General features: G+C 38.4%; 1 protein-coding gene across 11 annotated transcripts in view; it reads right to left on the bottom strand.

The window, feature by feature from the left end:
• Positions 1–29: 29 nt before the first annotated feature.
• Positions 30–27,257, bottom strand: part of ZDHHC20 (zDHHC palmitoyltransferase 20) — a 60,243-nt gene continuing 33,015 nt past the window's right edge. For 2 of the 11 annotated variants that reach the window (XM_086329749.1, XM_086329741.1), the window contains 10 exons: positions 27,132–27,252; positions 22,056–22,125; positions 20,971–21,003; positions 20,252–20,372; positions 12,299–12,431; positions 11,802–11,928; positions 7,806–7,895; positions 6,306–6,421; positions 4,977–5,054; positions 30–3,465 (listed from right to left, as the gene is read on the bottom strand). In XM_086329749.1, coding sequence (XP_086185875.1) covers positions 5,017–5,054; positions 6,306–6,421; positions 7,806–7,895; positions 11,802–11,928; positions 12,299–12,431; positions 20,252–20,372; positions 20,971–21,003; positions 22,056–22,125; positions 27,132–27,252 — 849 coding nt within the window. In that variant the 3' untranslated portion in view covers positions 30–3,465; positions 4,977–5,016. The remainder of the gene's footprint in view (positions 3,466–4,976; positions 5,055–6,305; positions 6,422–7,805; positions 7,896–11,801; positions 11,929–12,298; positions 12,432–20,251; positions 20,373–20,970; positions 21,004–22,055; positions 22,126–27,131; positions 27,253–27,257) is intronic. The other 9 variants (XM_086329750.1, XM_086329742.1, XM_086329752.1 and 6 more) reach the window with 6 other exon arrangements.

Below are 27,257 nucleotides of genomic sequence, written 5' to 3'. Positions count from 1 at the left end.
ATACCAGTTTATAACAATAACAACAACTGTTCAAATACAGGACTTTATTTATTAATAAAGTAAATCATCATCATGATTTCGGGAGAAAAGTTTTAAAATGTTCAACCTTCACGTTAATGTAGGTTAGGCCACCCAAAGACAAAAAAGCAAAGATATCAAAGTCATGGTCCAGGGTTACACTCATGAGAAACAAATACAAGACTTATGGGACTTGATAAGTAAAAACAAACTGTATTCCAAATTCTTTTATATAAAAACATTAAAGATCACCTTAAAATAGTGTCCATCTTATGGGCATAGACTCATCTGCAATCGTACAAATATGATAAACTCAACTAATCACTTTCTGAAGCTTTTAATACAAATACAGTTCCTTGCTGCTTTATGCAACTCAACAAAATATAAAGTGAAGTCGTTAGAAAAATATGGACCTTTCTGAATCTATATTGCATTTTAAATTTAAATTGGAAAATACAGTTCAGATCATATGAAACATGATTTCAGGTTTACATATTAGCTGTATCAGAATATTAAATATGGTCTTTATTTTGGCTGAAATGCAAAAATATGGTTAATTTCTCAACAGGTTAGTTAAAAATACTTTGCATTGATAGCAGTGCTAGTCCTAGAACAACATGTAAGCAAAACATATTTGTAAGTCATTTGTCTTCAGCGCTGCAAATACGCAGATCCTAACACTAAGCCCTTATACGCATCTGCTTTAAAGATGATGGAAGGGAAATCTCACATAACTGAAAATCTGTAATTTAAGCAATGGGACAAACAGTCAAAATCTGCTTTCAACAGAAATAAAATTCAAGTAAACATTGCATATTTGATTTAAGCTAAGTTCAATTAACTTAGGACACACTGGGTCATAACCACTAAATATGTAAAACAATTAAAAAAAAAACTTCCACATGCAAAGATGAAACTGCTTTTGTAAGCGGTGCAAGTTTAGTGACCACTAAGCTGCAGCTGCTCTTTGGTTTGGCACAGTGACAGTGGTCAGATGTCTCAGGTACTGAATATTCAAGTCAGTTTGTACCCAGGTAAAACCAAGTTTCCTGTCTTAATTTGTTTTTAATGGCAATGGCAAGACCTGAAATTCAACTTTCCTTTCCTTAAATATCACAACTGTTCAAGTGCTTGAAGCAACAAAGATCGTACTAGTAAATTTTGACAGGGCTTCATTTTGACCATTTCACCCCAAAGGTTGGCAGCACTGATCTGTAGCAGCTGAAATACCAAGGAGACAGCCTTTCCTTGGTTCCCATCCCACTGCAGGCCCTTGCTGAATAGTCATTAACATGTATGAATAAACTTGGTCAATTATTATTTAAAACATGGCAGACACTGGCCATAAATTAATTAAACCAAAGGTAACAAAGGCTTTAGCTGAAAATTTCTGAAAAGGTGCATACTATGTTATTAAAAAAGATGATGTTAAATGACAGAAATTGAAAGAACTCAAAAAGACCAAAAAGCACTGAGATAGGTTAAGGGGAAAATTAAGTTTCCTCAGTTGTTAATCAGGTGCATGCAAATCTTTTGACTTGAATATAGAAATGTCCATAAGAAGTACCAGGAGGACATTTCTGAAAGCAGGCATATACATTTAAACATTTACCATTTCCTTATAATAGGCAACTGCCAGACTAAAAGTGATGTTTCTGGTTGGAAACTGATACCCCTTAACTCTCATAAACATTTTCTAGAATCAAGATTATTAAGACTACCATGTTGAAATAAAGGTAGAAGCCGTATTATAGTATTCCAAATTGTATTTTCAAAGCTAACTCATTCCTCTAGTTCGAAGGGGAAAAAAATTACTTCCTTTTAAAATCTAGTAATATAGCCTATGAAGTTAGACAAATCCTGTAAACTGTAAACCTGCAATAGATGGCTACAAGATTTATGCTACATTAGGAAATTATAGAGCTATCCCTAGTATACTGTTTGACATCCAAAAATATTTGTGGGACAAACGTAAAGTAAGGTATTGTGCAGAATTAGAAATCGAAGAATGTTAAAGGTTGTCCCATCCAAATCATTTATAACAGACCTTCCCCCACTCCCATTTTACAGATGAGAAAACGAACTGGGATATTTATAGATGCTGGTTAAAATCTACCCACTTCCAGCAGCAATCAATCCGTTTTGACTGAACAGTATAAACAGGAGTACCATCAGTACATTGTTCCTCCTTATAGGATACGGATTCTAATCTTTAGAGTTAATGCAGCAATTTCTGTCACGTAGATTAGACTTCAAAAGGAAAAGGGGATAAGCGTCTAGGCAGAAAGGGGTTGCTGTTAGGAAGTCAGATTTAAAATCCTGCATATAAAAGTGAAATCCACCTCTTAGAGAATGGAAGTTTTGAATGACTGCTCAGGTGAGAATTTGTTTCTTGACAGTGGCTAGGGTTAACTGTTACACTGAACAGTTTTACCCTCCGTTCAAATGCATTTTAAGTTGCTGTCTAAGCTGTTACGGGATTAATGTAAAAAGTTTCAAAGCAAACATCAGTCTTTACTTGAAATTTGAAAGTCAACAGCAGGTAACACTGAAAACATATTTTAACAGCTTACTTATAGATTCTCTTTTTTCTTCTAGTCACTTCAACTCAATCCTACTGTGTCCAGTATTTCTATAGCACATGTAACCTTTGTTTCCCTACCCGTATAAATACCCATGAAAGTTCAACAAAAAAGTGCATTAAAAGCAAACACAAATGAAAAATTTCTTACACTGCCAAATTTTCTTTAAGCCTTGGGCACAAAACTACACATGGTTTAATTAATGCTTAGAACTAAGCCTTCAATGAATTATACAAATGTGCTCCAAATGATTATATTTAGGTATCTAAATCCTTCTGAGTGTTAATTTATAGCCAACAATAAAAAAATCTTTGTTAAAAATGTTGAAAAGTATAAAACAGTTAACTATAAATTAGCAAACACCAATCTTTTTTTAAGAAAGCAGTTAATTTCTTTCTTACACAGTACAAGCAGCAGTAATTTGCATATTATTATTCATTTTCAGCCACCATCCTGACCTAGATATACTTAAGTTTTTAGCTTGTGTTTCTAGAGTGAAAATTTATATGGGTACTAAGAAACAACTCTAATAATGTAACCCAGGTATCAAAAAAATGCATATGTCATGTTAACATGTGACCTGATAGCTCATATTATGGCATCTCATGTTATTACGAGAAAATGTTACTTCCAAAGGAAAATGAAGTCTCTTTTGTAGCTGTGAGTCAATGCTGAACAAATGGGCTCATTTAAGATTAAGGCATCTTCCCACTCTGGAGCAGTGCTTCTGTGGATCCAGCAATCTGTACAAAGGTTTCCTTTTTTAAAAAATATATCTTCGTTTATACTTCAATTATTTCATCCCATTGATCATTTTCTTGCAAATAAAACAGAAAATATCAGTCCACAATATGTTTTTATAAACCTACAAAACCAGAGAATTGAATTATTAAAACTTGATTTTATATTTTTAAAAATAAGATTGATTAAACAGTTCTCTGGGCTAAGGTATAAAGCTGCTAATATAATAAAGTAAATACTTTAATTCTGCTAATATGCTCTTAATAATAAAGGTTTTTAGAAGCTGAAGACAAGGGCCAGATCTCTCACTCTGTCTCCCTGAAGCCATCACATGAGCATTTTAATAGAGGCTGAGGCTTAGACTTTTCCCTTACTGTTAACCCGGGCCTAAGCTGAGGAGATTGCTACTGGCTGGCTGTGGGAATTTCAGTGAAAGTGAAGTTGCTCAGTCATGTCCGACTCTTTTCGACCCCATGGATTGTAGCCTACTAGGCTCCTCCGTCCATGGAATTTTCCAGGCAAGAGTACTGGAGTGGGTTGCCATTTCCTTCTCCAGGGGGATCTTCCCGACCCAGGGATCGAACCGGAGTCTTCCGCATTGCAGGCAGACGCTTTACCATCTGAGCCACCAGGAATTTCAGTGAGGATTCTTAAATAGGAGCATCAGCCATCATTCCACCTATACGCAGAAGAGTGCAGAGCCAGGACCGGGAGTCCTGTCTGAGGAGGACCAGCTCTCCCCGGAGCTGCCGGTGACATGTCATTATCGCGTGTGGCTTGGGCTGCCCCCTGCCTGCTGGGAGCCCCGACAAGGGCTGGTGATGTGCACATGGGCTCCAGGTCCTTGTAAGGAACTGAATGCTAGTGACAAACACCCATGAAGCAGCAGATGTCCCAGATGAGATTACAGATGAGAACAGGACAACTGGGGTAATAAAGGTGTGTTGTCTTACATAGCTAAGTGTGTATACTTTGTTAGGCAGCGACAGGTAACCAATAAACACCACACGCAGGTTTTAAAAAACCTAACAGCTGCACATGATGCTTCTGAGCCAGTGAGCTCAGCTTCCACTGACACGTGCACAGCTGTCTTCTCGAGAGCTCAGTGTCCCTGCGGGTCAGTGTCAGCACTGCCCTCACAAGGGCTCCTAGTCCTATTTAAGTAAACCTGTTCTGGCTACTGCTGCTGGGCACAGAGGCAGCATCACTGGCCTGGGTACTTAGCTACAGAGAACTGCTTTCTGCTGCATCTTTTACCAGGTAAACAACATCAATGAACCTCTTAAGTCTTAGTCACTCTTCTCTGGATCAAATTTCTTCAGCACTGGGCAAAAGTCACCTTTTCCCCTTAAATAAATTAATAAGGTACCATTTACTGAAAAGGTTAGTTGTCTATATACCAATCCTAAACAATTTTTATTCATTTCTTCATTAATCTACCAATAAATATTCAGTAAGACTGCACTAGGAAAGGGAAGAAAACCGGGAGGTAGGCAGCTGTGACCTTTCAATCTGTCCTGAGCTATTTGATACCATAATGGAAAGAATGAGAAAGACTCAACTACAGACTCTTTTGAGAGTATGACATGCAAATAAAGGGCGATTTTTGGAGAAATTACCTTTATACTGTCTTACCTTGCTCTTATTCAATTGGTTAGTTATGAACAAGTGGTACTCAGTTTTCTATTGCCACTGTTACATGGTTATTTGTCCCTGTAAGCACATAATTATATATGACATGATAGAAAAAGAAGTATTAGGTTCCTAACTAAATGGTAAAATTGATGATCACAGTAAAAGCAAGTCTTACGTAAGCACTAAATAGGCTTCTGGTGCCAACCATCTGTCTGCTGTTAGAACCCAGAAGGAAGGAAAGCAGTGCTAAGATCTGCAAGTCTGGTTTTCACACTAGGTGAAAATGTCCACTGGCTCTAAAGATGTTTAGCAGCAGTCATTTCAAGTCCAAAAACCTGATTTTCCCTTGACTTCATACTGAGGGGCAAATAACCTGGATGAAGGCCTTAATGATGTTAAGAGAATTTAAATGCTGCTTAAAGCCAAATCAACAAGAAGTCAGAAATTCTGACAAGAAGTTTTCAAGGCTCTTTCCTACAGTTAGTTACAAATTGATTGTTAGTTACAAATGGATCTGAATGTCCATTTTCCTATAGTGCCAGGAGAATATTATTACTAGTGTTATTAAGAACCACAGATATGTATAAAGCTAGTAAATGGTCAGACTACCTATTATAAACCCAGGCCTGACTCAAAATCCCACTTCCATCTTACCCACTGTTCTAGAACGTATCCACAAATTCACGAAATGATTAAGAGTCATCACTAAAAGGTTAAAATATACTCAGTGCACTCTTTTTATACTAAGAAAAGACAGCCAAAGAGTACAAGGCATTCCAAAATTATTATCTTTTCGGGGACTTCCCTCGTGGTCCAGTGGTTAAAGACTTCACCTCCCAACGCAGGGGGTGTGGGTTAGATCTCTGGTCGGGGGCTAAAATTCCACATGCCTTGTGGCCAAAAAACCAAAACAAAACAGAAGCAAAGTTGTAACGAGTTCAATAAAGACTTAAAAAAAAAATATTTTCAAATAAGCAAAAACTATGACCCTAAAGAATAACCTTGTTTAAACATTATCCAGAATACTGTGCCTAAACAACTTTCTACATCTGAGGTGATGAAATACATGGCTGGATAACAACAAAGAAAAACAAAAAACTGTGAACCAAAAACACAGCAGCAGTCACTACACTTCTCACTGAACCCTCGCTTCCGTGAAAGCTCCAAGTCAACACTAACAGCCTACAAAGTAGACATTTTATTAAAAAGTTTCAAATATTTTAGTATTTTAAAATATCACATAGTGTATTTTGCTTTTTCCACATTTATTAAGTCTGGTGGTTTTAATTTTAAGCAGATGAAGTAATGTTTTCAGATGACAAATATTACCTGATCCGCCAACACCTTCTTCAGATCCACTCTCCAGCCACTGAGGGTCACTGTCCAACAGGCGGTTTTTTGATTCACTAAGCGGTTTGATAGGAAAGGGCTGATTTGAGCCAATACTGAAAGAAGAGCAAATCATTCAGTAAAGAGTTTAATGCTCGATTAAGGGTATTTAATTAATAAGCAGCAAATTAGTATTCCTTTTCCTAAATACGTAAGGGCAACGCATGAGATCTCAGCACTCTGAAAAAATTCCATCTTCAAAAGAAAAATATGCCCCCAACCCCCAATTAAATGGCTCCCTAGACCCAAGAATCTGTACTCAGCACTGCCAATGAAAACAATTAGGCAAAAGAAAAACAGCTTCAGAGGCCAATCTGAAATGTGTTTAACATGTTAATGTTAATCAAGAGCTGTAAGGTAGCACAGAACAGGTGAGGATCTAGGTCTGTGGCCAGGACAAAAAATTACCTGTCATTTCCCAAGTTTTCTGCTTTCTACCTCTGCAGTATAGATCTAAGGGGGAAAAATGATTCAGTGATTCAGTGCAGACTTATTTTTCTAGCTACGAGATCCAGGGAGGGAAGGGGTGGAGGAACACAAGAAGGAAGAAAAGGGAACTAATATTTTGGGGTATGCACTATGGGCCAGACACTGTGCTAGGTGCTTTCATAATCGCCAGCTTCACAACAACCCTGGAAATAGGATGAATCCTCCTTTCACAGAGCTGGCAGCTGAGGCTCAGACTAACTTGTCTAAGGCCCACAGGCCCACAGTAACTGTTAGAGCTGTGAGGTACCAAGGCCTTAGGTTCTAGGTTCTAAGGCCCATGTTTTAACAAAAGTAATCAATGACCCCTTATCCCCCACAGTTTATTTCTGGAGTAAATACATTTCAAGTGTTTCACTTTGACAGAGGTACCTCTATCTTCTTTAATCTAAAATGAACTATTTCTCTGAATTTATGAATCAGTGTGCTTGCCATACAAACTCTTGAGAAAATTTCCTCTAAGATGAATAAGAAAAAATTTTGTATTTGTATTTTTGAGTCCTCATTCATATTATTTTCACAGTCCAGTTAAAATCTGTTTATCAAAATAAAATGGAGAATAGAACAATGACTAACTTCTTTGAAAATGTAACTGATAGAAACCACATAATCAAATCTCAAAAGAGTCTCTGTTTCCAGGAAGACGTAGCACAGGTGGGGGAGCTGTGATTCCTTCTCTGCCCAGACACTTCCAGTGACACGAGCCTGTCTTGGCCCAACTACTAACAGCAGGCATTCATTTTCTTACTCTCAAAGTGTTCCAGTTTGAATGGTTACCCTAAACATATCAGCTGTATGCATACATTGACCCTCAGTTAAAAACCTGAACAGAATTTATCTTTCCTGTCTCTGCCGGCTTGCCACATTCCTACTGTATTTATCTAAGTGTAACACACACACACACACAGATTGCTTTACAATGAATTCTGAAAAACTTAACAACAAGAAGCACACCTTCTGGCACTTTCACTTTGGTTTGAGACAGAAGCTTGCTCTGGATCCGTCCCCACAAGGCGAGTCGGAAAACTGCAGCCGTCACCCTGGCTGCAATAATGAAAAATACCAGTGATAATTTAATCATGTCAAGTTAAATCAAAGTGGTCAAATTTAACACCTATTTTTCAGAAGCATGGTATAAAGAGATTACTGTAACTTGTCATTTCAGAGAATAATTTCTAAGATTTCTAATTCAGAGGGTTATTAGACTTCACTGAGGAAGTCTTTCTTTTATAATTTACATGCAATTAAAAACAATATCTTCTATGACTATTAAAATTATGATGATGTAAAGTTATGATAACTTAAACAATAGATTCAAACATCTGGATAACTGACTTGCCTGTTACAATCATTTAAGATATCACAGATGCTCAAATTAAAATTCAAGATGTAAATTCCATATATTCATTCATTCAACAACATTCATTAAACAAATATTTATTGGATGGTCTAAGTAACATTTTAAATGTTAGGGATATATCACTGAATAAAAGAAAAGAAAATCTAAAAAAGTACAGCTATGCCTCATTTCCACATTCTTAAAACATCAAAACTGTGTCCAGTAGGGAGTTCCACTTCCAGCCAAGATGGATTAATGGGAAGATTTGACCTGCTTTCAAACAGCTGACAGACAACTGTTTTCCTAACAGGCCACACAGAACTGTGGTGTCTAAGAGAAGTGAAGCCAGCCAAGGAGTCGCAGTTTCTGCCAGAGCCTGAGCACCAGTGGGTAGGGGTGCGGAGGGGTTGTGTTGGCAAACAGGGCAAGGTGGTCTCACTGAGCTGAGGGGACAGAGCTGAGCAAGAGGAAGATGTGCAGATAAAGGGCTCCATGAATCTGCACAGGGATCTACTTGAGCTTTGAGATGAATTCTCAGCCACGCGTGTGAATCTGGGAAAAGAGCAACTGCACACTGGAGCCGCAGCGCACTGCCAGTGTCCACGCTGACGTGCCAGAGCAGAGAGACCGCACTGAACACCAGGATCTGGCGGGGACCCCAGTGGGCTCTCACCTCTGTTGTAGGATTAACTTGCCTGAGAGAAAACACTATTCTACACCAACCTAGCAAAGGTTAAAACAAGCCTCAGGAGGACTCAGCTGAAACTCAAGTAACTTAACAGTCTGCCAAAACAAAATCCAACATTCTTTAAAGGACAAATTTTAAATACTCAGAATTCGAAATGTCCACCATCCAGTCAAAAATTACTAGCATTAAAAAAAAGTCAACAGAAAAGGTTTAGAAATGACCATGAAAATCTGAAACATAGACTTAAATGAAGAGAAATGTAAGATATGAAGAAAGAACCAAATCGAACTTCTGAAGCTGAAATATATATATATCTAAAATCTGAAATAAAAAACCTCACTAGATGAGTTTAACAGTAGACATTACAGAAGAAAAGATCAGTGAACTCACAGACATGTGATAGTAGAAACTATCCAACCTGAAGCAAAGAAAGAAGAGAGATGGAAGAGGAAAGAGGGACAACAGCAACAACCAGTGGGTCTCGAGGAATGTTTAAGAAGAACCTGAAAAGCTAGTGGGGGGAGGGCACAGGAAGAGGGAAGCAGGCAGCAAAAACAATAGAAAATTATATCAAAATTACTCAGACTTGATGAAAACTTAAAAATTTATAGATCCAAGAAGCCTAATGAACTCCAAAGAGGATAAACATAGGGAAAAGCATACAGAAGAACATAATAAGCAAACCACTTGTAACCAGTGATTCAGACAGAATCTTAAGGAGCCAGAGGGGGAGAGAGACAGAGTAATTTACAGGCACACCTCATTTTATTGTGCTTCATTCTGCTCTTGGCAGATACTGTGATTTTTATAAATTAAAGGCTTGAGGCAACCCTGCACTGAGCAAGTCTTCCAGTGCCATTTTTTGCAACAGCATTTGCTCACTTTGCATCTCTGTGTCACATTTTGGTGATTCTTGGAATATTTCAAACCCTCCATTAGCAAAAAGATCATGACTTGCTGAAGGCTTAGATAATGATTAGCAGTGTTTAGCAATAAAATATTTTTAAATCAAAGTGTGTACATTGTCCTTTTTTAAAAAAGACATAATGTTATCAAACACTTAACAGTCTATAGTTAGTGTAAATATTGCTTTTATATGCACTGGGAAACCAAAAAATTCATATGACTCACTTTATTGTGATACTTGCTTTATGTGGGGGCTGGGAACCAAACCTGCACTATCACTGAGGTGTGGCTGTACAAACAGTAGAATAAAGGTATTAATAAGAGGGAGGCTGATTTACTGACACAAACAGCATAAGCCAGAGGATAAAGGAACAACATCTTTAAAGAAGAGAAAAAAAAAACACACGAGCCAAAAAAACCAACTGCCAACACTGAAATTTCTGTTTAGGAGAAAATAACCTTAAAAAATAAGTCTGTCAGAGTGGAAAAACCTGAATATGAGAGAAAATAGATAAAACACACAGAAGAGACTGGTGCACTTCAAGGTGAAATACAGGAAGAAGACTGAACGAGAAGTGAGCTGCCCACCAGTGAGCTGAGGCAGAGACCCCAGCTGGCCGCAGACATGCAGCTGAAGCCCCTGCAGTGATGTGGGAAGGGGGTGGCAGAAGAAATACTTGAAGAAACAGTGGTTAAAGGTATTTTTCCAAATTTGATGGAAGTTTAAGTTACAGAACCAAGAAGCTCAACAATCCTAAACACAAGAATCATGAAGAAAATGACATTATTTGCATGAAACTACTGATAAACAAATTGTATGAAACTAGAGGTAAACAAAATCTTAAACATAGGCAGAGAAAAAAGTCATATTACACAAATAGAAAAAAGATAATATCCACAAACTTCTCATCAGAAAAAATGCAAGCAATATCTACAATTCTATACGAAGCAAAAATGCCTTTCAAAAATGAAGGCAATTTGGAATTCCCTGGGAGTCTAATGGTTAGGACTCTGTACTTCCACGGCCAGGGCCCAGGTTCAGTCCCTGATCAGGGAATTAAGATTCCACATAGTGTGGCAAAAAAGAAAAAGAAGGCAAATATGTCATTTTCAAGCAAATAATTGCTTATTTCATAATGTCAATTTCATAATGTCAATAAATGTCAATTTCAAGCAATACGGTTAATTAAGGGAAAAAAGAAAAAGGAACCCACAGCACTTATAAATATGGTACTTGAATTTCAAATACTTTTTCCTTTTTTATAATGACTTTTGTATATGGATGGCATAGGATGGCTGAAAATTTGGGAGAAAAGGAAATTATGAATCATTTTGAGCACATATTCTCATTTAAATTTGAGGTAAAAACTGCATTATGTGTTGGGTCTTCTTTGATTTAAGATACAACATATCATATAACCTGGAAGGAATGATGCTAAAGCTGAAACTCCAGTACTTTGGCCACCTCATGCGAAGAGCTGACTCATTGGAAAAGACTCTGATGCTGGGAGGGATTGGGGGCAGGAGGAGAAGGGGACGACAGAGGATGAGATGGCTGGATGGCATCACTGACTTGATGGACGTGAGTTTGAGTGAATTCCAGGAGTTGGTGATGGACAGGGAGGCCTGGCGTGCTGCAATTCATGGAGTCGCAAAGAGTCGGACACGACTGAGCGACTGAACTGAACTGGAAAAATCTCTGAAGATATGGCTAATACATTCTTATGATTCTTTACTTCAAAAACTTATTTTCATTTTGAAGGATATGGAGTGATTATTATTTTCTATGAATCATCTTTTTTTCCCCCTAATTCTCACTAAAATATATGCCCAAACTCTCCTTTATCCATAAAGAAATATGAAAAACAAAATACTTATGTAATCAAGATATTCTGAGTTTTCATTCTCAAGGCTCATAATGTCATAATATACTGGATTTTCTGAATCCTAAGACATGTAACCAGAGAGAGACTGTCATAGATTCCATAATATCTGAGACACGCATTTTAGAAGCTACCTTGAAAATACTGGAAGCAGCCAATATTTCTTTTCATCGCCAAAGACTTGTCTCCAGTTTTTACTGCATCCAAGTGAGAAACCATTTCCATCAGTTCCATATGAAAACATGGGTGCACGGAATGATTCTGTTTGGGTATATTTAAAAAAGAAGAGTTAACTTATTTGAAAATTATAAGATGGAAGAAAAGTACCAATTTTTTTTTCTTTATGTCTTTGATATCAAAAACTATAAATATAATTTAAAATAAATACTATATTTGTAACACTTAAAAATGAGTTTCTAAAACTTTTCTGGGAAAACACATAACCTCTGAATACTTCATCACCTTTATAAAATCTACTGAAGTATGTTCAATATACCTTATATATATATATATATTCTATCTCTTGCAACTTCACTCATTCATTATGTATGAACTTCCTACTGTGTGGCTTATGGCACAGTTCTAAAGTTTTGGGATTCCTAAATAATTATAACTTATGTAACCTACTTACCTATGGTTGTTCTGTTTTTTCCAACTAGCCAGCAGTGGTAGCTGAGAAGTGACAATACGCTGATGAAGAACATCGTAGACACAAAGAAAAGAAAAAGTACGTGGAATTTTGCACGTGTATCTGTGAGTTCATTCTGAGGAAAGAGAAGAGACGAATTACTTTCGAGAATAGTCAACCTCTAAAATATAATCTTATTGATTCTTTTTAATGACTGTTGAATTCACCCAAAAAAAAAAAAAAAAGCCAGGTATGAGAAGTAATAAAATAAATTAGATAATACATCCAAAAGCAACATGTCCCAAAGCAGAGAGCTGGTATTACCAAAGGGGCTTGCTTACATGTCAGGAAGAGTCACTTTAAAAACTGCTCTTAAATTTTAGCAACACTTTCAGTAATAAAAAGATGAACGTTTTACTCAACATTTTTCTTTTACAGTTTATACATATATTTAAGCTTGCCCCCAAATCTAGGATACATGAGGGTTTTCTCCATCTAAGCTAAAATATTTGCTTGTGGTAGTTATGTATGCTGCTAACCAGAAGCTAGCTGTGATAAAGCTCTCGTTGGACTTCCCTAGTCTCTGTTCTTGGAATAAACATACTAGGAACAGGCTTCCCTGGAGCTGCTTCCATGCCTACCTGCGCATTCCTACAGAGCCTTTCCTGGTAATTCCCAATTCTGGTATATAAATTTGCCACAAGGTACTAGTGAATGAAAACAGCAACTCCGTTACCTATCCCAATGGTCATATTCATCTCAACGGAAGCACATGTTCACCTAGAAGTGGGGATCTAGCAAGGGGAGAAGACGACGCCTTGGGCAGTCACTCTCACAGAACAGGCCAACCACAGCCTCAAAGAACACGAGCTGCTCCTGCTTGACTTAAACACTGTTCATAGGCTAGTGAAGTCAAAATGTTAGCTGCTTAGTCGTGTCTGACTCTTCGTGAGCTCATGGACTGTAGCCCGCCAGCCTCCTCTGTCCATGGAATTCTCTAGCCAAGAATACTGGAGTGGGTTGCCACTCCTTTCTCCAGGAGATCTTCCTAACCCAGTAATCAAACCCACATCACTTGCACTGCAGGCAGATTCTTTACCATCTGAGCCACCAGGGAAGCCAGGCTAAGTGGTAGGTTTTTAGCGTTAGCTATTTCTGACACCCATCTTTTCTTCTTGTCTTATAGAGGAAACACAACTCCTTTTAAATACAAGTGATTCTTCTATCTCCCCCATCTTGAGAAGCAAATGAGTATTACACATATTCACTATAAATGTCACAAAAAAAGATGGCAAGAATGTCATGGCAATAATGTATTTTACCTTTGGACAACTCTCTGTAGATTTCCTGCGGCAAAGCTTGTACAAATAGAGACAGTGTATTAAGAAACCACTTTTTACACAAAATTATCCTGCGCACTATTGTGTAAACCTTTCAAGTCTCAAAGGGTCACCAAGTTGTTGCTCTTTAAATGTCATTGATGACATTTTCTCAAGAAAACACAAAAGACAAGGACATTCCGCTCTCCAAGCACATTTAGGGTACACTTTACATACCCTTCCACGAAATTTTTAAAATAGATTTGTATCCAGGAAAGAATAAAATTAATTTTGCTTAGCACATAGCTTTTTAAAAAACTTCTGATGAATGGTTTCTGAAAACCAGACATGGTTCCTTCTGTCCCACCTCACTGGTGGGCAGTAGCCTTGGGAAAGGTGCCCTCACCTACCATGTGGTCTAGTTCCTGCACAGCAACCAGAGGGGCCCTGAGGAAGTCAGATGGCCTCATCCCTCTGCTCCCCACTCTGACCCTGGCAACACCCCTGAAGGCCCTTTCCCCTCGGGCCTCCTCCTAGGCTGCACCAGCCTCCCTCTGGCTCAGCCTCACAAGACGAGCCTCCTGGCACTGGCTCCTCCTCTTGGGCCTTGACTCTAAAGTATACATGCTTCCTCTGTTTGAGATGTTCTTCTCTCAGATATCCATTAAGTTCTGTCATATCTTTGTCAACTATTACCTTCTTACTGAGGCCTAACATGACATTCCATTAGTTTCAGGAGCTCAACATAACGATTCCATACACATCTATAACTGCAGAAGTCTAGCTGACGTCCAACACCACACAGTCACAGAATCTTTTTTCTTCTGATGAGATCTTTCCAACTCTAACTCTTAAAGACTTTCAAATATACTTATTAACTACAGTCACCATGTTGGACATTACATCTCCAGACTTATTTTGACCACCCTCACCCATTTTACCCATCCTCTACCCCATACTTCTGACAACCACCAAAATGTTCTTTTTGTCTATGAGGCTTTTTTTTAATTGCACGTATAAGTTAGATAATACGGTATTTGTTTTTCTCTGACTTGATTCAATTAATATAACACCCTCAAGGTCCATCTGAGTTGTCATAAATGGCAAGACTTCCTTGTTTTATGGTAGAAGAATATTCCACTGCACATTTTAAAAATTTTGTTTATTCTTGATTGTGCTGGCTCCTTGCTGCTGTGCATGGACTTCTCCTAGTTGCAGTGAGTGGGGGCTACTTTTCACTGTAGTACACAGGTTTCTCATTTGCGGTGGCTTCTCTGGCTGGGGAGCACAGGCTCTAGATGTGTGGGATTCAATTGCTGCAGCACATGGGCTCAGCAGTTGTGGCACAAGGGCTTAGCTGCTCCACAGCACGTGGGATCTTCCTCAGCCAGGGATTGAACCCCTGTCCCCAGCATTGGCAGGTGGATTCTTATGCACTGAACTAAAAGTGAAGTCCTCCACGGCATATTTATACCACAAGTTCTTCATCCACCAATGTAAACCTCAGTGTTTTCCTGTCTTGGCTGTTGTAAATAATCTGTGACACAGGGGTGCAGGTATCTTTGTCAGTGTTTTCGTTTCCTCTGGATATGTTCCCAGAAGCAGAATTTCTGGATCATGTGATACAACAGTTCTAATTTTAATTTTCTGAGGACTCCTCATACCATTTTTCATAATAGCTGCACTAATTTACATTCCCACCAACACACAAGGGTTCTTCTTTTTCCCAATCTTTGTCAAAACTAGTTATTTCTTGTCTTTTTGATAACAGCCATTCTAACAGGTATAAGGTGATACCTTGCTTTTAAAAAATACTTTCAGTTATTTATTTGGCTGTGCCAGGGCTTGGTTGTGGGACGCAGGATCTTTAGTTGTGACATGTGAACTCTTCGCTGAGGAATGTGGGACCTAGTTTCCTGACCAGGGATCAAACCCGGGCCCCTTGCATTGGAAGTGTGGAGTCTTAGCTACTGCAACCCACAGGGAAATCCCACTGCTGTGGTTTTGACTTGCGTCTCCCTGGTGATTAGTAATCCTAAGCATCTTTTCTTGCATTTGTTGAATATCTGTATGTCTTCATTGGAGAAAGGTCTATTCAGACCCTCTGACCATTTAAATCTGGCTGTTTTGTCTTGTTCTTGCTATCAAGCTGTGAGTTCTTTATACATTTTGGATATTACCCCTTATCAGATACATAATTTGCAAATATTTTCTTCCATCCAGTAGGCTTTTTATTTTGTTGATAGTTTCCTTTTCTATACAGAAGCTTTCAGTTTGATGTGGTCTCACTTGTTGAGTTTTCTTTCCTTTTGTGGCTTTTATGTTTGGTGTCAAATCCACACAAGTCACTGCCAAGGCTGATGTCAAGGAGCTCGCCCCTTTGTCTTCTAGGTTTACAATTTCAGCTCTCATGTTCAAGTCTTTAGGAGCTGACTTTTGTCCATGATGGAGGACTGATGCTCAGTTTCATTATTCCACATGTGGCTGTACAGGTCTCCCAACACCATTTACTGAACAGACTGTCTTTTTCCCATTGTATATTCTTGGCTCCCTGTCATAAATTAATTGATGCTTGGGTTGATTTCAGGGCTCTTATTCTGTTCCACTGATCTATGTGTCTGTTCTTATGCCAATAATATACTGCTTTGATTACTACAGATGTGTAATATAGGAAGCGAAATACCTCTACTTTTGTTCTTTTTCAAGACTGTTTTTGTCATTTGCAGCCTTTTGTGGTTCCATACAACTTTTAGGGTTGTCCTACTTCTGGAAAAATGTTACTGGAATTTTAATGGGGATAGCAATGAGTTTGCAGATTACTTTGGGTAGTATTTATATATAGTATTAATATTTTAAATAATATTAAAAAATAAACACTATTAATTCTTCCAATCCATGAGCACAGATTATTTTTCCATTTATTTGGGTCTTCTTCAGTTGTTGTCATCACTGGCTAATACTTTCCAGTGTATAGATCTTTCATCTTTTTGGTTAAAGGTATTCCAAGGTATTTTATTCTTTCTGATGCAATTGTCAATGGGACTGTTTCCTTAACTTCTCTTTCTAAAAATTTGTTATTAGTATACAGAGATGCAACTGATTTTTGTACATTGGTTTTGTATCATACGACTTCAGTGAATTTGCTTATTAGCTAACAGGTTTCTTTTTTTGGTAGAGTCTTTAGGATTTTCTAACATAATATGTCCTCTGTACACAGACACAGCTTTACTTCTTCCTTTCATATCTGGATGCATTTCTTTTTCTTGCCTAACTGCTCTGGCTAAGACCTTCCATACTACGTTGAATAAAAGTGGCAAGAGTGAGTGTCCTGGTCTAGTTCCTGATATGAAAGGAAAGCTTTCAGCTTTTCACCACCGAGTATGATGTCAACTGTAGGCTTGTCAATATATGGCATTAAACTGAGGTACGTCCCCGCTATACTAATTTTGTTTACAGTTTTTACCATAAGTGGATGTTGAATTTTGTCAAATGCTTTTTCTGTATCTATTGAGATGATCATATAATTTTTATCCTTCATTTTGTTAATGGGGTGTATCACACATACTGCTCTACAGATGCTGAGCCGTCCTTGCATCCCTGGAATAAATCTTACTTGATCAGGGTGTGTGTGGGCCTTTTAATGTATTGTTGAATCTGGCTTGTTAATATTTTATTGAGGATTTTTAAAAATCTATGTTCAATGGGCATTTTGGCCTGCAATTTTCTTGTGGTGACCTCATCTGGTTTTGGTGTTAGGATAATATTGACCTTATAAAATGAGCCTGGAAGTGTTCTCCTGTCTACTTTCGGAAAGAGTGTGAGTTGGATCAGTGTAGGCTGTTCACCTGTGAAGCCACAGGTCCTGGACTTTCGGAGGTTTTGATTAGTCAATCTCTTTACTATTAATCAGTCTGTTCAGATTTTCTCTTCCTTCATGATTTGGTCTTCATAGGTTGTCCATTTCTAGGAATTTATCCATTTCTTCCAGGTTGTCCAATTATTTGGCATATAATTGTTCAGAGAAGTCCCTTTGACCCTTTGTATTTATCAGCTGTAATGTCTCCTCTTTCGAGTCCCCTCTTTCTTTTTCTTCTTGGTGAGACCAGCTGAAGGTCTCTCTATTCTTTAAGAAATCCAGCTCTTAGTTTTAGTTACCTATTTAATTTCTATTTCACTTATTTTCACTCTGATCTTTGTTATTTCCTCCCTTCTATGAACTTGCAGCTTTGTTCTTTTTCTAGTTCCTTGAGGCGTAAAGTTAGGTTATTTGAGATCCTTTCTTACTTCTTAACATAGGTTTATCTCTATGAAGTTCCCTCTTAGAACTGCTTCTGCTGCATCCCAGGACTTTTTTTATGTTGTATTTCCATTTTCATTTGTCTCAATAGTTTTTGATTCCTTCTTTGACCAAATGGCTGTTCAGCTGCATGTTGTTTAATCTAAATATGTGTGAATCTTCCAGTTTATTTTTCTTAAAATTGATCTCCAGTTTCATACCATTGTGGTTAGAAAAGATGCTTGCTATCATTTCAATATTCCTAAAATGACAAGACACGTTTTGTGACCTATTGCAGAGGATGTCCCACGTGCACTTGAGAAGAACGTGTATTCTGCTGCTTGTGGATGGAGTGCTCTGTCCATTAAGTCCCTCTGGACTAAAGCGTCATTTAAGTCTAATACTTCTTTATTTCATTTTTGTCTAGATGATCCATCCATTGATCAAAGGCCCTTACTGTGATCTTGCTATTTCTCCCCTTTACTTTCACCTTTTATTTCTGTCTACTGTCTTGCTCTCTTATTTCTCCCTTTACTTCTGTTAATATTTACTTTATATATTTAGGTGCTCATTTGTTGGGTGCACAAATAATCTTCTCTTGGATATCCACTAACTTCCTTCAAGTCTCACTCAAATCTAATCTTCTTACTGAGGTCTACCGTGATCAATCTTTTTAGTACTGTAACTTGCCCATTATACCCACCTGCCCCGCACACTTGCTAAGTCCTTTACTCTGATCTACTTTTTTTCCCATAGCATTTAGTTTCCAATATACAACACAATTTCCTTATTTACTATGGTTACTGTTTGTTTAGTCCTTCTCAAAAGTAAGTTCTACAAAGGCAGAATTCTTTGTCTGCTTTGTACATTGATATATCCAAAGTGCCTAGAACATATGTGCTTGGCACATAGTAACTGTTGAAGAATGAAGAGAAAAGCAGACTTAAGTTATTAGTCTTTCCTTACTCATCATGAATCTTAAAAAGTTTGACAATATTTACTTTTTCATTAACAAATCATTACATGCAAACACTGCTGAAGTTTCTGATAAAGAAATGTAACATTCTGTAATTTGGACTTCATTCATCTGGCACTGATTCAACCTTCACTTTATTTACCTAACTTCTCCAACCTCAGTTTACAACTCTGAAAGCTGGAAAAATAAGAGCTCCTTCTGCATTAACTATATTTTCTTCTTCTCTTCAGCCTCAGTGCCTCGAGCATCTGGATTCTAGCTGACTGGGGAGAGAGTGCCTCTCCCAGGGCTATCCGTTTCTTAAAGAGACAGCAAGGAATGTACTTCTCAAACTATATACAAACTAATTGGTCCAGAGCCCACACTCCAGAACACCTCCGGTTACTTGGCTCTCACAGTCCAGTGGGTAGTACTACCCAGCCCTACTCACAGCAAACAAGGGACTGCCTGGAGCCCCAGAGACCACTGAGGTTACTCAAACTAGCTAACCCTATGTGCACTCACCCTACCTCACTGTGCCTCTCCCATGGACACTAGTGAAGGCTCTGGCCCTCGTGCCTTCGACTTCCTGAGCGACTCTGGTTCTTCCCCATGAGGGCCTGAGTAGTGTTGGGGGAACCCTCCCTTGGAACTGTGAGTAACAAGCTATCTTTTCAAAGGTTATCACCTCCTGATCTGTCAGTTTCACCACACCTGAATAAAAATAAAACCTACATTTTAAAATACCTTCATAGGGTTTTTAAGAAGAGTAAATACAAAAGCACCTTTTAACCACAATAACCCCCACCTTCAAAATCAAAGACTTATATGAAGGGGAAAAAAAATGCTAGAAGAAAAGTTGGATGAATATTTGTATAAATTTACAGTGACTAGAATAAAGCCAGAAATCATAATTAAAAAGTACTACTTTAAAAATATAAAACTGATTTAGTAAAAACAAAATGGAGTTATAAGACATCAATTAAAATGGGAAAACATTTGCCTCTCACAACAGGAAAATGATTAATATCTATAGACACAGGAAACAGATTAATGGTTATCTGAGGCTGGGAGTTTCAATTTTATTACTGTAAAAACTTCAGTAAGTCTCATCAACTCAAAGAAAGGAACTACTTCCCTAAAAATGATAGCCCATTGTTAAGACAGTATGGTTGAAAGCAGTCTGAATTACTAAAAGAAACTATGTTCTGTGTAATACTCATTTATTCACAAATAAACATGTATATAGGAAGGGAAATTTTAACCCCATTTGTCTTCTGAGCCATTATAAATTCTAACTAGTACAATTAAGTATTGTCTACTTATAATACAGAATGAAGGAATTATTTATGAAATACCATCTTAAAAATCTTAAATACATGTTTTAAGATAGAAAAAAGACTTACCGTCCAAAATTTTATGAAGTACTGTAAAACTGTTGTAGCCACGAAAAGGCAATATAACAGAGAGTAGAATAAAAAGAGCAGGAAGAATTTGTAATTAGAAAATCCCACACAGTTATTCACCCTAGAAGAATAAACAAAATCACATTGTAAAAACAAGACAAACTTAGAGAAACAAAACTAGAATGGTGTCTGCCAGGGACTTTCGGGAAGGGAGCAGGGAGCTCTTTAATGGGGACAGAGTATCAGTTCTGCAAGATGAAACAGCTCTGGACACTGGTTGCAAAGCAATGCGAACATGCTTAACACTGCTGAACTTGTACACTTAAAAATGGCCAAGGTGGTAAATTTGTTTTTTTTTTTTTTTAAATCATGATGAAAACAAATAGGACATATCAAAAACCATAAAATCATTATAACTATAAATGGTTCATTTGAGAAGAAAGGGGCAGTGTCTTAATTGTGGATGTGTGTTTTAAATTAATTCTGAAAGAATTTGGAATTTCAATGTTAATTCTTATACAATTTTTTGGGTTAATAACACCAGAATATATTTTACAGAAAAATATGTAAACAGAAACATAAAACTACATCAGTCTGGGTATCTATGAGTAATTAAATTGACCTTCAAAATTTAGGAACACTGAGATCAATCACTCTAAATAAATACCCTCCTTCCCACTTCCCCACCTCATGTCATCTCCTTTGTGTTTCATACGTACCAAGGACAGTGATGGTCCATCTTAAGAATACACCTAAGAAACAAACGAGCAGAAGAAAATCCATATAGAAAAATTCCACTAATTCTAATTTGATTTTCGTTTTTTTTAAGGGACTTAAAATTTTCCCTTTCACATCTTAGGAAAACCAACCCAGTAGAATTAGGTTAGAGATAATTTCTGTTATTTCACATAGGTAAGAGGCAGTGATTTTTCATACTGAGAATTGAGCTGAACATGGCCAGCTGCCTTGAACTACATCAAGCAACACTGTAGTAATACACAGATAAGATGCATATAGCACTTGGAACAGTAGCTGATGTAGTTTACAGAGTCAGCTGAGGAAGACAAAAGGGAAAATTATTTTAAACATGTGCAAGTCATAAAAACGCAACTTTGGAAACAAAGAGTGTTCAATGAATGGGTTTGTAGGTAGTCCATCTTCCCACAGATTTATTACAATTCTAGCCCATGTATAGAAACCACTGTATTTTATAATCAGAAAAAAAAAATCCCCACATTTGTCCCTCCATCAGTATATGCAATGTATATTTGCATAAAGTTAGACAATAAGTAAAATCAAATGGCCTGCCTCACTGAAGTTCAAGGACTCACTGGGATTCCCACACTAAGAATCTTTCTTTCAACACACCACCTTCTCACAAGAGCATAAGAGATAAAATCTTTCACATTTTAGGGGGAATAACTTCACAGGTGGTAACTGAAAGTAATATTTTTGTGGTTTGTTAGGTTTTAATACCAACATTAATAATAAAAGCAAGAAAACTGTCATGGTCTTTTTAACTCAGGAAATAGTTTATCTTTCTCATGGGGGTATTACTTACTTGCTCATCTATTACATTTAAATATAAGCAGAAGTAGTACACATACTTAAAGATCCAAGTGGTGCAGGAACTGTCATCTGAGGTGACTGCAGCGAGTGTTCTGGCTTGTGTATGGATTCCTGTCAGCTCTGCATACAGAGCAGCACCAGGAGCCAAGGCAGTGTCCTGGGCAAGTTTCTCCCCCTGTCCTCCCCACACCAGTTCCGGTCCTGGGTTGAGTGACAGCCAACAAGGAGCACTTACATGTCACATGCTGAGCAGTGATGCGCACGGTCAGGCTTAATCAGCTGACATCTTTCACAATATCTGACGGCTACATTTAAGAATTAAAAGGAAGTTGTTGAAGGATATATGTTTTAGAGTTGAGTTAATACAACTATAAAATTTGCTTTCATTTTTTATAAACAACTCTGGGAAACTGACAACTGATAATTTTAAAATAATACCAATAACTAAACAGACTTTTTGAGAAGATTTTTGAAGAGTCTTAGATGACTGAATAGACAGAAAAACTGAAGTAAACATAGCAATCAGAAAAATTGCAGTTTCCAGGGTGTTTTGCCAGAAGGATAATGTTGCCAGTGACAGAAATGAGCTTGATGGGGTGAGGGGGTGGGTATGGGAGGAAGGTTATGTTGTTTTTCTTGCTCTTCAACAAGCATTCAGAGTCTCTGTTCTGAGACAGACACTGCTTCATGCTGAAAATATACAGTTGAACACGACAGACTTCCCTCCTAACACCCCAAGGTGTTAGGTTTTGTCTGGCTTGAATTTGGACAACAGGTCACTCAGGAACCACTGCCCTTTGGAAGCTGGAGGAAGTACAAGAATGGAGCTCGAGTGGGCACACATGCCAAGGTGAATGCAAGCACTGACAGTCTCCAGGGGCCCTGGGGGAGGGCTGGGCAGTGCCCTTCTGAAACCCTCACTCGGAGACATGGTAAATGTGTGGCCCCGAGTGCAGCTGCCATCCCCTGCCGCCTGACAAGTGAGCACTAGGGTGACCACAGCCTTGAGTCTGCTAACTCATATGAAAAAAAGGTTTAACTCAGCCTTGAAAACTATTCAGAAAACAAATTATCTGAGACGCAGTAAACTAAATACCACAATATTGTGGTGTCAGAATCCCATGGCTGAGAACAGCTGAAGGAACTATATGAAAAGAACGGGACAAAAGCACCTTGTGAGGCAGGGTTAAAAAGTCTAGGAGGAAGAATAAACATTTAAGAATGCAAAAACAACTAGAACAGAAAAGCACAAAGAAGAAAGTTTTTTAAGCAGCTAGACTGACAAAAAGCCACAAAGCTTGGTTAGGAAGAATGAAAGCCAGCTGCCTGGAACCTGCTGGAAAGGAAAAGAGGCCGGTGTGCAGACAAGTTACAAGGAGACCTGCAATTATGGAGAAGAGAAAACAGAGTCGCAGTTGGAACACATCAGAACCTAACCTCTGTTGCTGTTTTTAAGAGGAGATGTACTTTGAAGTACACCTGCAAGCAGAAGGAAGAAACCGGCTGGAAATTTTTAAGCAGCAAGATTATTAGGAGCAAACAGGGCCAAGGAAAGACAAAGGTCAGTGATCTCTATGAAAGTCTCATAAAAGACAAGAATGATGACACCAGAGGGAGAGGCCTGCGGACAGCTGAGCATGGGCAGGGCAGCCCCAAGTCCAGAGGCAGCCGGACTCAGCTACCATGATTCACACTGGTTCTCTCCCACTTACTCCCTTGTGACCTTGATAGTAACTTACTTGCTAAAAGACTCAATTTCTGCTTTTGTTAAGTGCAAATAATATCAAGTGTGCAAATTAAAAAAAAAAGTCTTCTGGAACTTATCAAATTCTCAGTAAAGCAATTATTATTGTTATGATAATATTATTTCTGATAAAATATGAAGTGAAGCTCTGCTGTTGCTAAGTCGCTTCAGTTGTGTCCGGCTCTGTGCGACCCCATAGACAGCAGGTTCCTCCGTCCCTGGGATTCTCCAGGCAAGAACACTGGAGTGGGTTGCCATTTCCTTCTCCAATGCATGAAAGTGAAAAAGTGAAAGTGAAGTCGCTCAGTCCTGTCTGACTCTTAGTGACCCCATAGACTGCAGCCTACCAGGCTCCTCCATCCATGGGATTTTCTAGAATGGGAAAATTACAGAAGAGGAGAAAAGGGAGATTTTTCAAGTGTATATATAAGCAGGCATTACAGAGAACACACCCAGGAACAGCTTCACCCCACAAATGCCTACTAAGTGCCTGGGGCAAGGTGCTCACTGTATTAGGACGACAGGCGGAGCTCCAGCTGTCAGAGCTGCAGGACCGAGTCAGGTCGTAGGACAACAGAGACAACCACTAGACAGCAAGCTGGGATCAACAAGGTAAGAAGCTGAGAAGTTTGGAGAAGACTGTAAAACTCACTTTTTTTCACGTGAACAGAAACGGCTGAAGAGGTAGACAGCGAATTAAAATTTTAAAGTACTGACAGATTTAGAGAAGAGAAAACAATCATTCGAGGCAGACAAAAAGACGTAAAAATAAAAAGTGGGGAAGAATTTTAGTAGAGCTGACCCAGGGAACAGTGCAGGAAGCAGAGTTTTAGTAGAGCTGACCCGGGTAACGGTGCAGGACGAGCCAGAGAGAAACACTGGCCATATCCAGACCGTGGACAGGGGAGTTTTAGGAAGACTCGTTTTTGTTTCCTTAATAGATAAGACGTCCACATGGTTCTGCTTCTGTTAGGCACATGGTTCAAATAGCACAGGAAGGAATTTAGCGAAAGTCGCCACCCTCGCTGTGTAGGCAGCTCCATCACGTTCACTATCTCTGGTCTAGGAAAGGTCCACTTCATATAATGTGTGGTTCTATATTTTGTTTTTTAAAGGATGTATGGTATTATTTCCATAAAAAGGAAAAACCCAAGGTTTGGGATTCTAAGCAGTAGAAATGCAGTATAAAACAGTGCTCAAGGGCAGAGACTGTCTGCAGTCAGAAGATAAGGTGTGAATCCCAGACCTTGCCACTCAGGGACTTTAGGGACCTCACCTGTGTCATCCCTTCATCTCTAACACAGGGACAAGCACGGTGCTGTCCCAGGGTGGCTCTGAGGGGTAAATGATCACCATAAAGTGCCCAGCATAATTCTGGTATAATAGTCAACAGATGAAGGGTTTTATTCAGATTAGTAGAAAGCCATTATAATGAATGAAGAGTAATAAAGATTTACAGGTAAAGATTTTACCTTAATGGCTTTCAACTCTTTGGAGTTACTGCTCTGAAAATCAGATCTTGCTATGAACAGGCTACTTGAGGAAGTATCTAAAATTCTGTATATAATCTCAGAGCTTCATAAATCCTCTAGAATCTTGGTCTTGGGGTTAAAAACATCTAGGGAATTTGCTGGCAGTCCAGAGGTTAGGACTCTGAGCTTTTATTTCAGGATGGCAGGGGACACGGGTTTGATCTCTGGTCACGGAACTAAGATCCTGCATGCCTCCCGGCATGTACAAAAAAAAATGTCTAATCTATGTAACTACAACTACTAACAACTGCTGTGAACTAGACATTTTATAGTTAAACATAAGAAGGATTATTTTAAATTAGCTTTTATGTACTGAAAGTGTATTTCTATACACCAAGATCTACACTCAGTGCTTGTCTCATTTACAAATACCTCCGGAGATTTAGGTGCTGGCGTTCTCATTTTAAAATGAGGAAACCGGGCTTAGAAAAGTCTAAGTGATTCTCGTGGCACTAGTAACTAAAGAGCTGGGGTTTGATCTGAAATCCATGGTTTCATTCTACACAGTGCTATACTGGTTGTGCAAAAGGACAGTCCAGGCACACCTGGTTTCATTGTGCATCATAGACACTGCGTTTCTTCACACGCAGCCTTTGGGGACCCTGCACTGAGCAACTCGACTGGTGCCATTTTCCCAACAGCATTTGCTCACTTTGTATCTGTGTGTCACATTTTGGTAATTCTCATAGTATTTCAAACTTTATGATTATTATATTTGTTATGGTGACCTGTGATCAATGACCTTTGATATTACTACTACGACTTGCTGAAGGCGCAGATGATGGTTAGCATTTTTAGCAATAAAGTATTTTAAAATTAAGGTATGTATGTGCTTTTCTGACATTGCGCAATTGCACAGTTGATAGGCTGCCTTACAGTGTAAGCATAACTCACACGCACTGGGCAACCAAACAGCTCATGTGTCCCGCGTTACTGTAAGACTCGCCTTACTGCAGTGTCTGGAGCTGAACCCACAGTATTCTCCAAAGGATGCCTGTATTAAACGTGTGAAAACTTAAATATTGGCCAAATATCCCCTCCTAAAATCTAGCACAAATTTTAAATTTTCTTAAGTCAGCATATGTACAGAACTACACAAAGGAAAAAGCTCTATTTCCCCTTGGAGTTGAGCAGCATAGTGGGTTTCAGAGGCAGGACACCTTTCCCCACACTGTCTGTGTGACCTTTACCAAGTTACTTCACCTCTGTTTCCTCATCTGTAAAGTGGACACGATAGCGTCTCCCCACAGGGGTGGAGTGAAGCTCAGATGAGCTCATATGTGTAAGGGACTTAGATTGGACTGTCAGCTGTCAACATTATCTGGTATTTGAATGAATTAATGAGATATAGAATACATAATTTTAAACAACTTCCTACAATTAAATAACCAGTTGGGCAACTCACAGACCTGTCCCCCTCACAGGCCCAAGTGTCGGAAGAGCAGAAGCACCCACGGCTTCAGAGCAGACAGTGGACTTCCAAGTATGGCCCTCTGAGGGGTAGCTTTACAACCTTAATGAGCTTCTTCCCTTCTGTGGCTTTTATTTCTCCCCATTCTAGGTTAGCACATTCTTGATTTTTTAAATATTACTCAGGGATGACACAAAATATTCAAATTCAAACCAGGATTTCCAAATGACAGTTTACTAGAAATTGTAAATGAAATTTTTAGCCATGAAGGATGAGCTAGAAAAAAAATGCAGAACAAGAGAGATCAACATTAAAGTGAACCACATAAAAAGTCTGTATCAAAGTAGACTTTGTATCTGAAATACCTGTATCTCAGGTAAATCTATCTCAAACACCTGAGACAGGTTTACCTGAGATAAAGACCTGTATTTCACATAAAGGTACACACCTGTATCTGAAATACCATGTAAGATACAGAACACAGAAAAGTCTTGTTTCTGCAGACGCCATTTGTGACAACCACAATACCTACTTAGTAGTCAAATCATGCAAAGATATTTTGGCAAAAATGACCACATTCTCAAAATTCTTTGGAGAAAAAAGTGTAAGATTTGTTTTTCTTACTCTTTGAAGCCGATGTGGTGTAGATAGGTAAGTCCCTTGCTGCTCTTCTCAAAATTTCTTGTTGTCTTTCTTGGCTGAATTCCTTTTCATAACGTTCCTTCTCAGAATTGGACAAGCAGAACTATA

This window comes from Bos grunniens, chromosome 12 (assembly GCF_055505025.1).
Source record: "Bos grunniens cultivar Pamir isolate PY7600 chromosome 12, Bosgru_T2T1.0, whole genome shotgun sequence".
NCBI lineage: Eukaryota > Metazoa > Chordata > Mammalia > Artiodactyla > Bovidae > Bos > Bos grunniens.
This window is presented reverse-complemented; position numbering and strand designations above follow the sequence as displayed.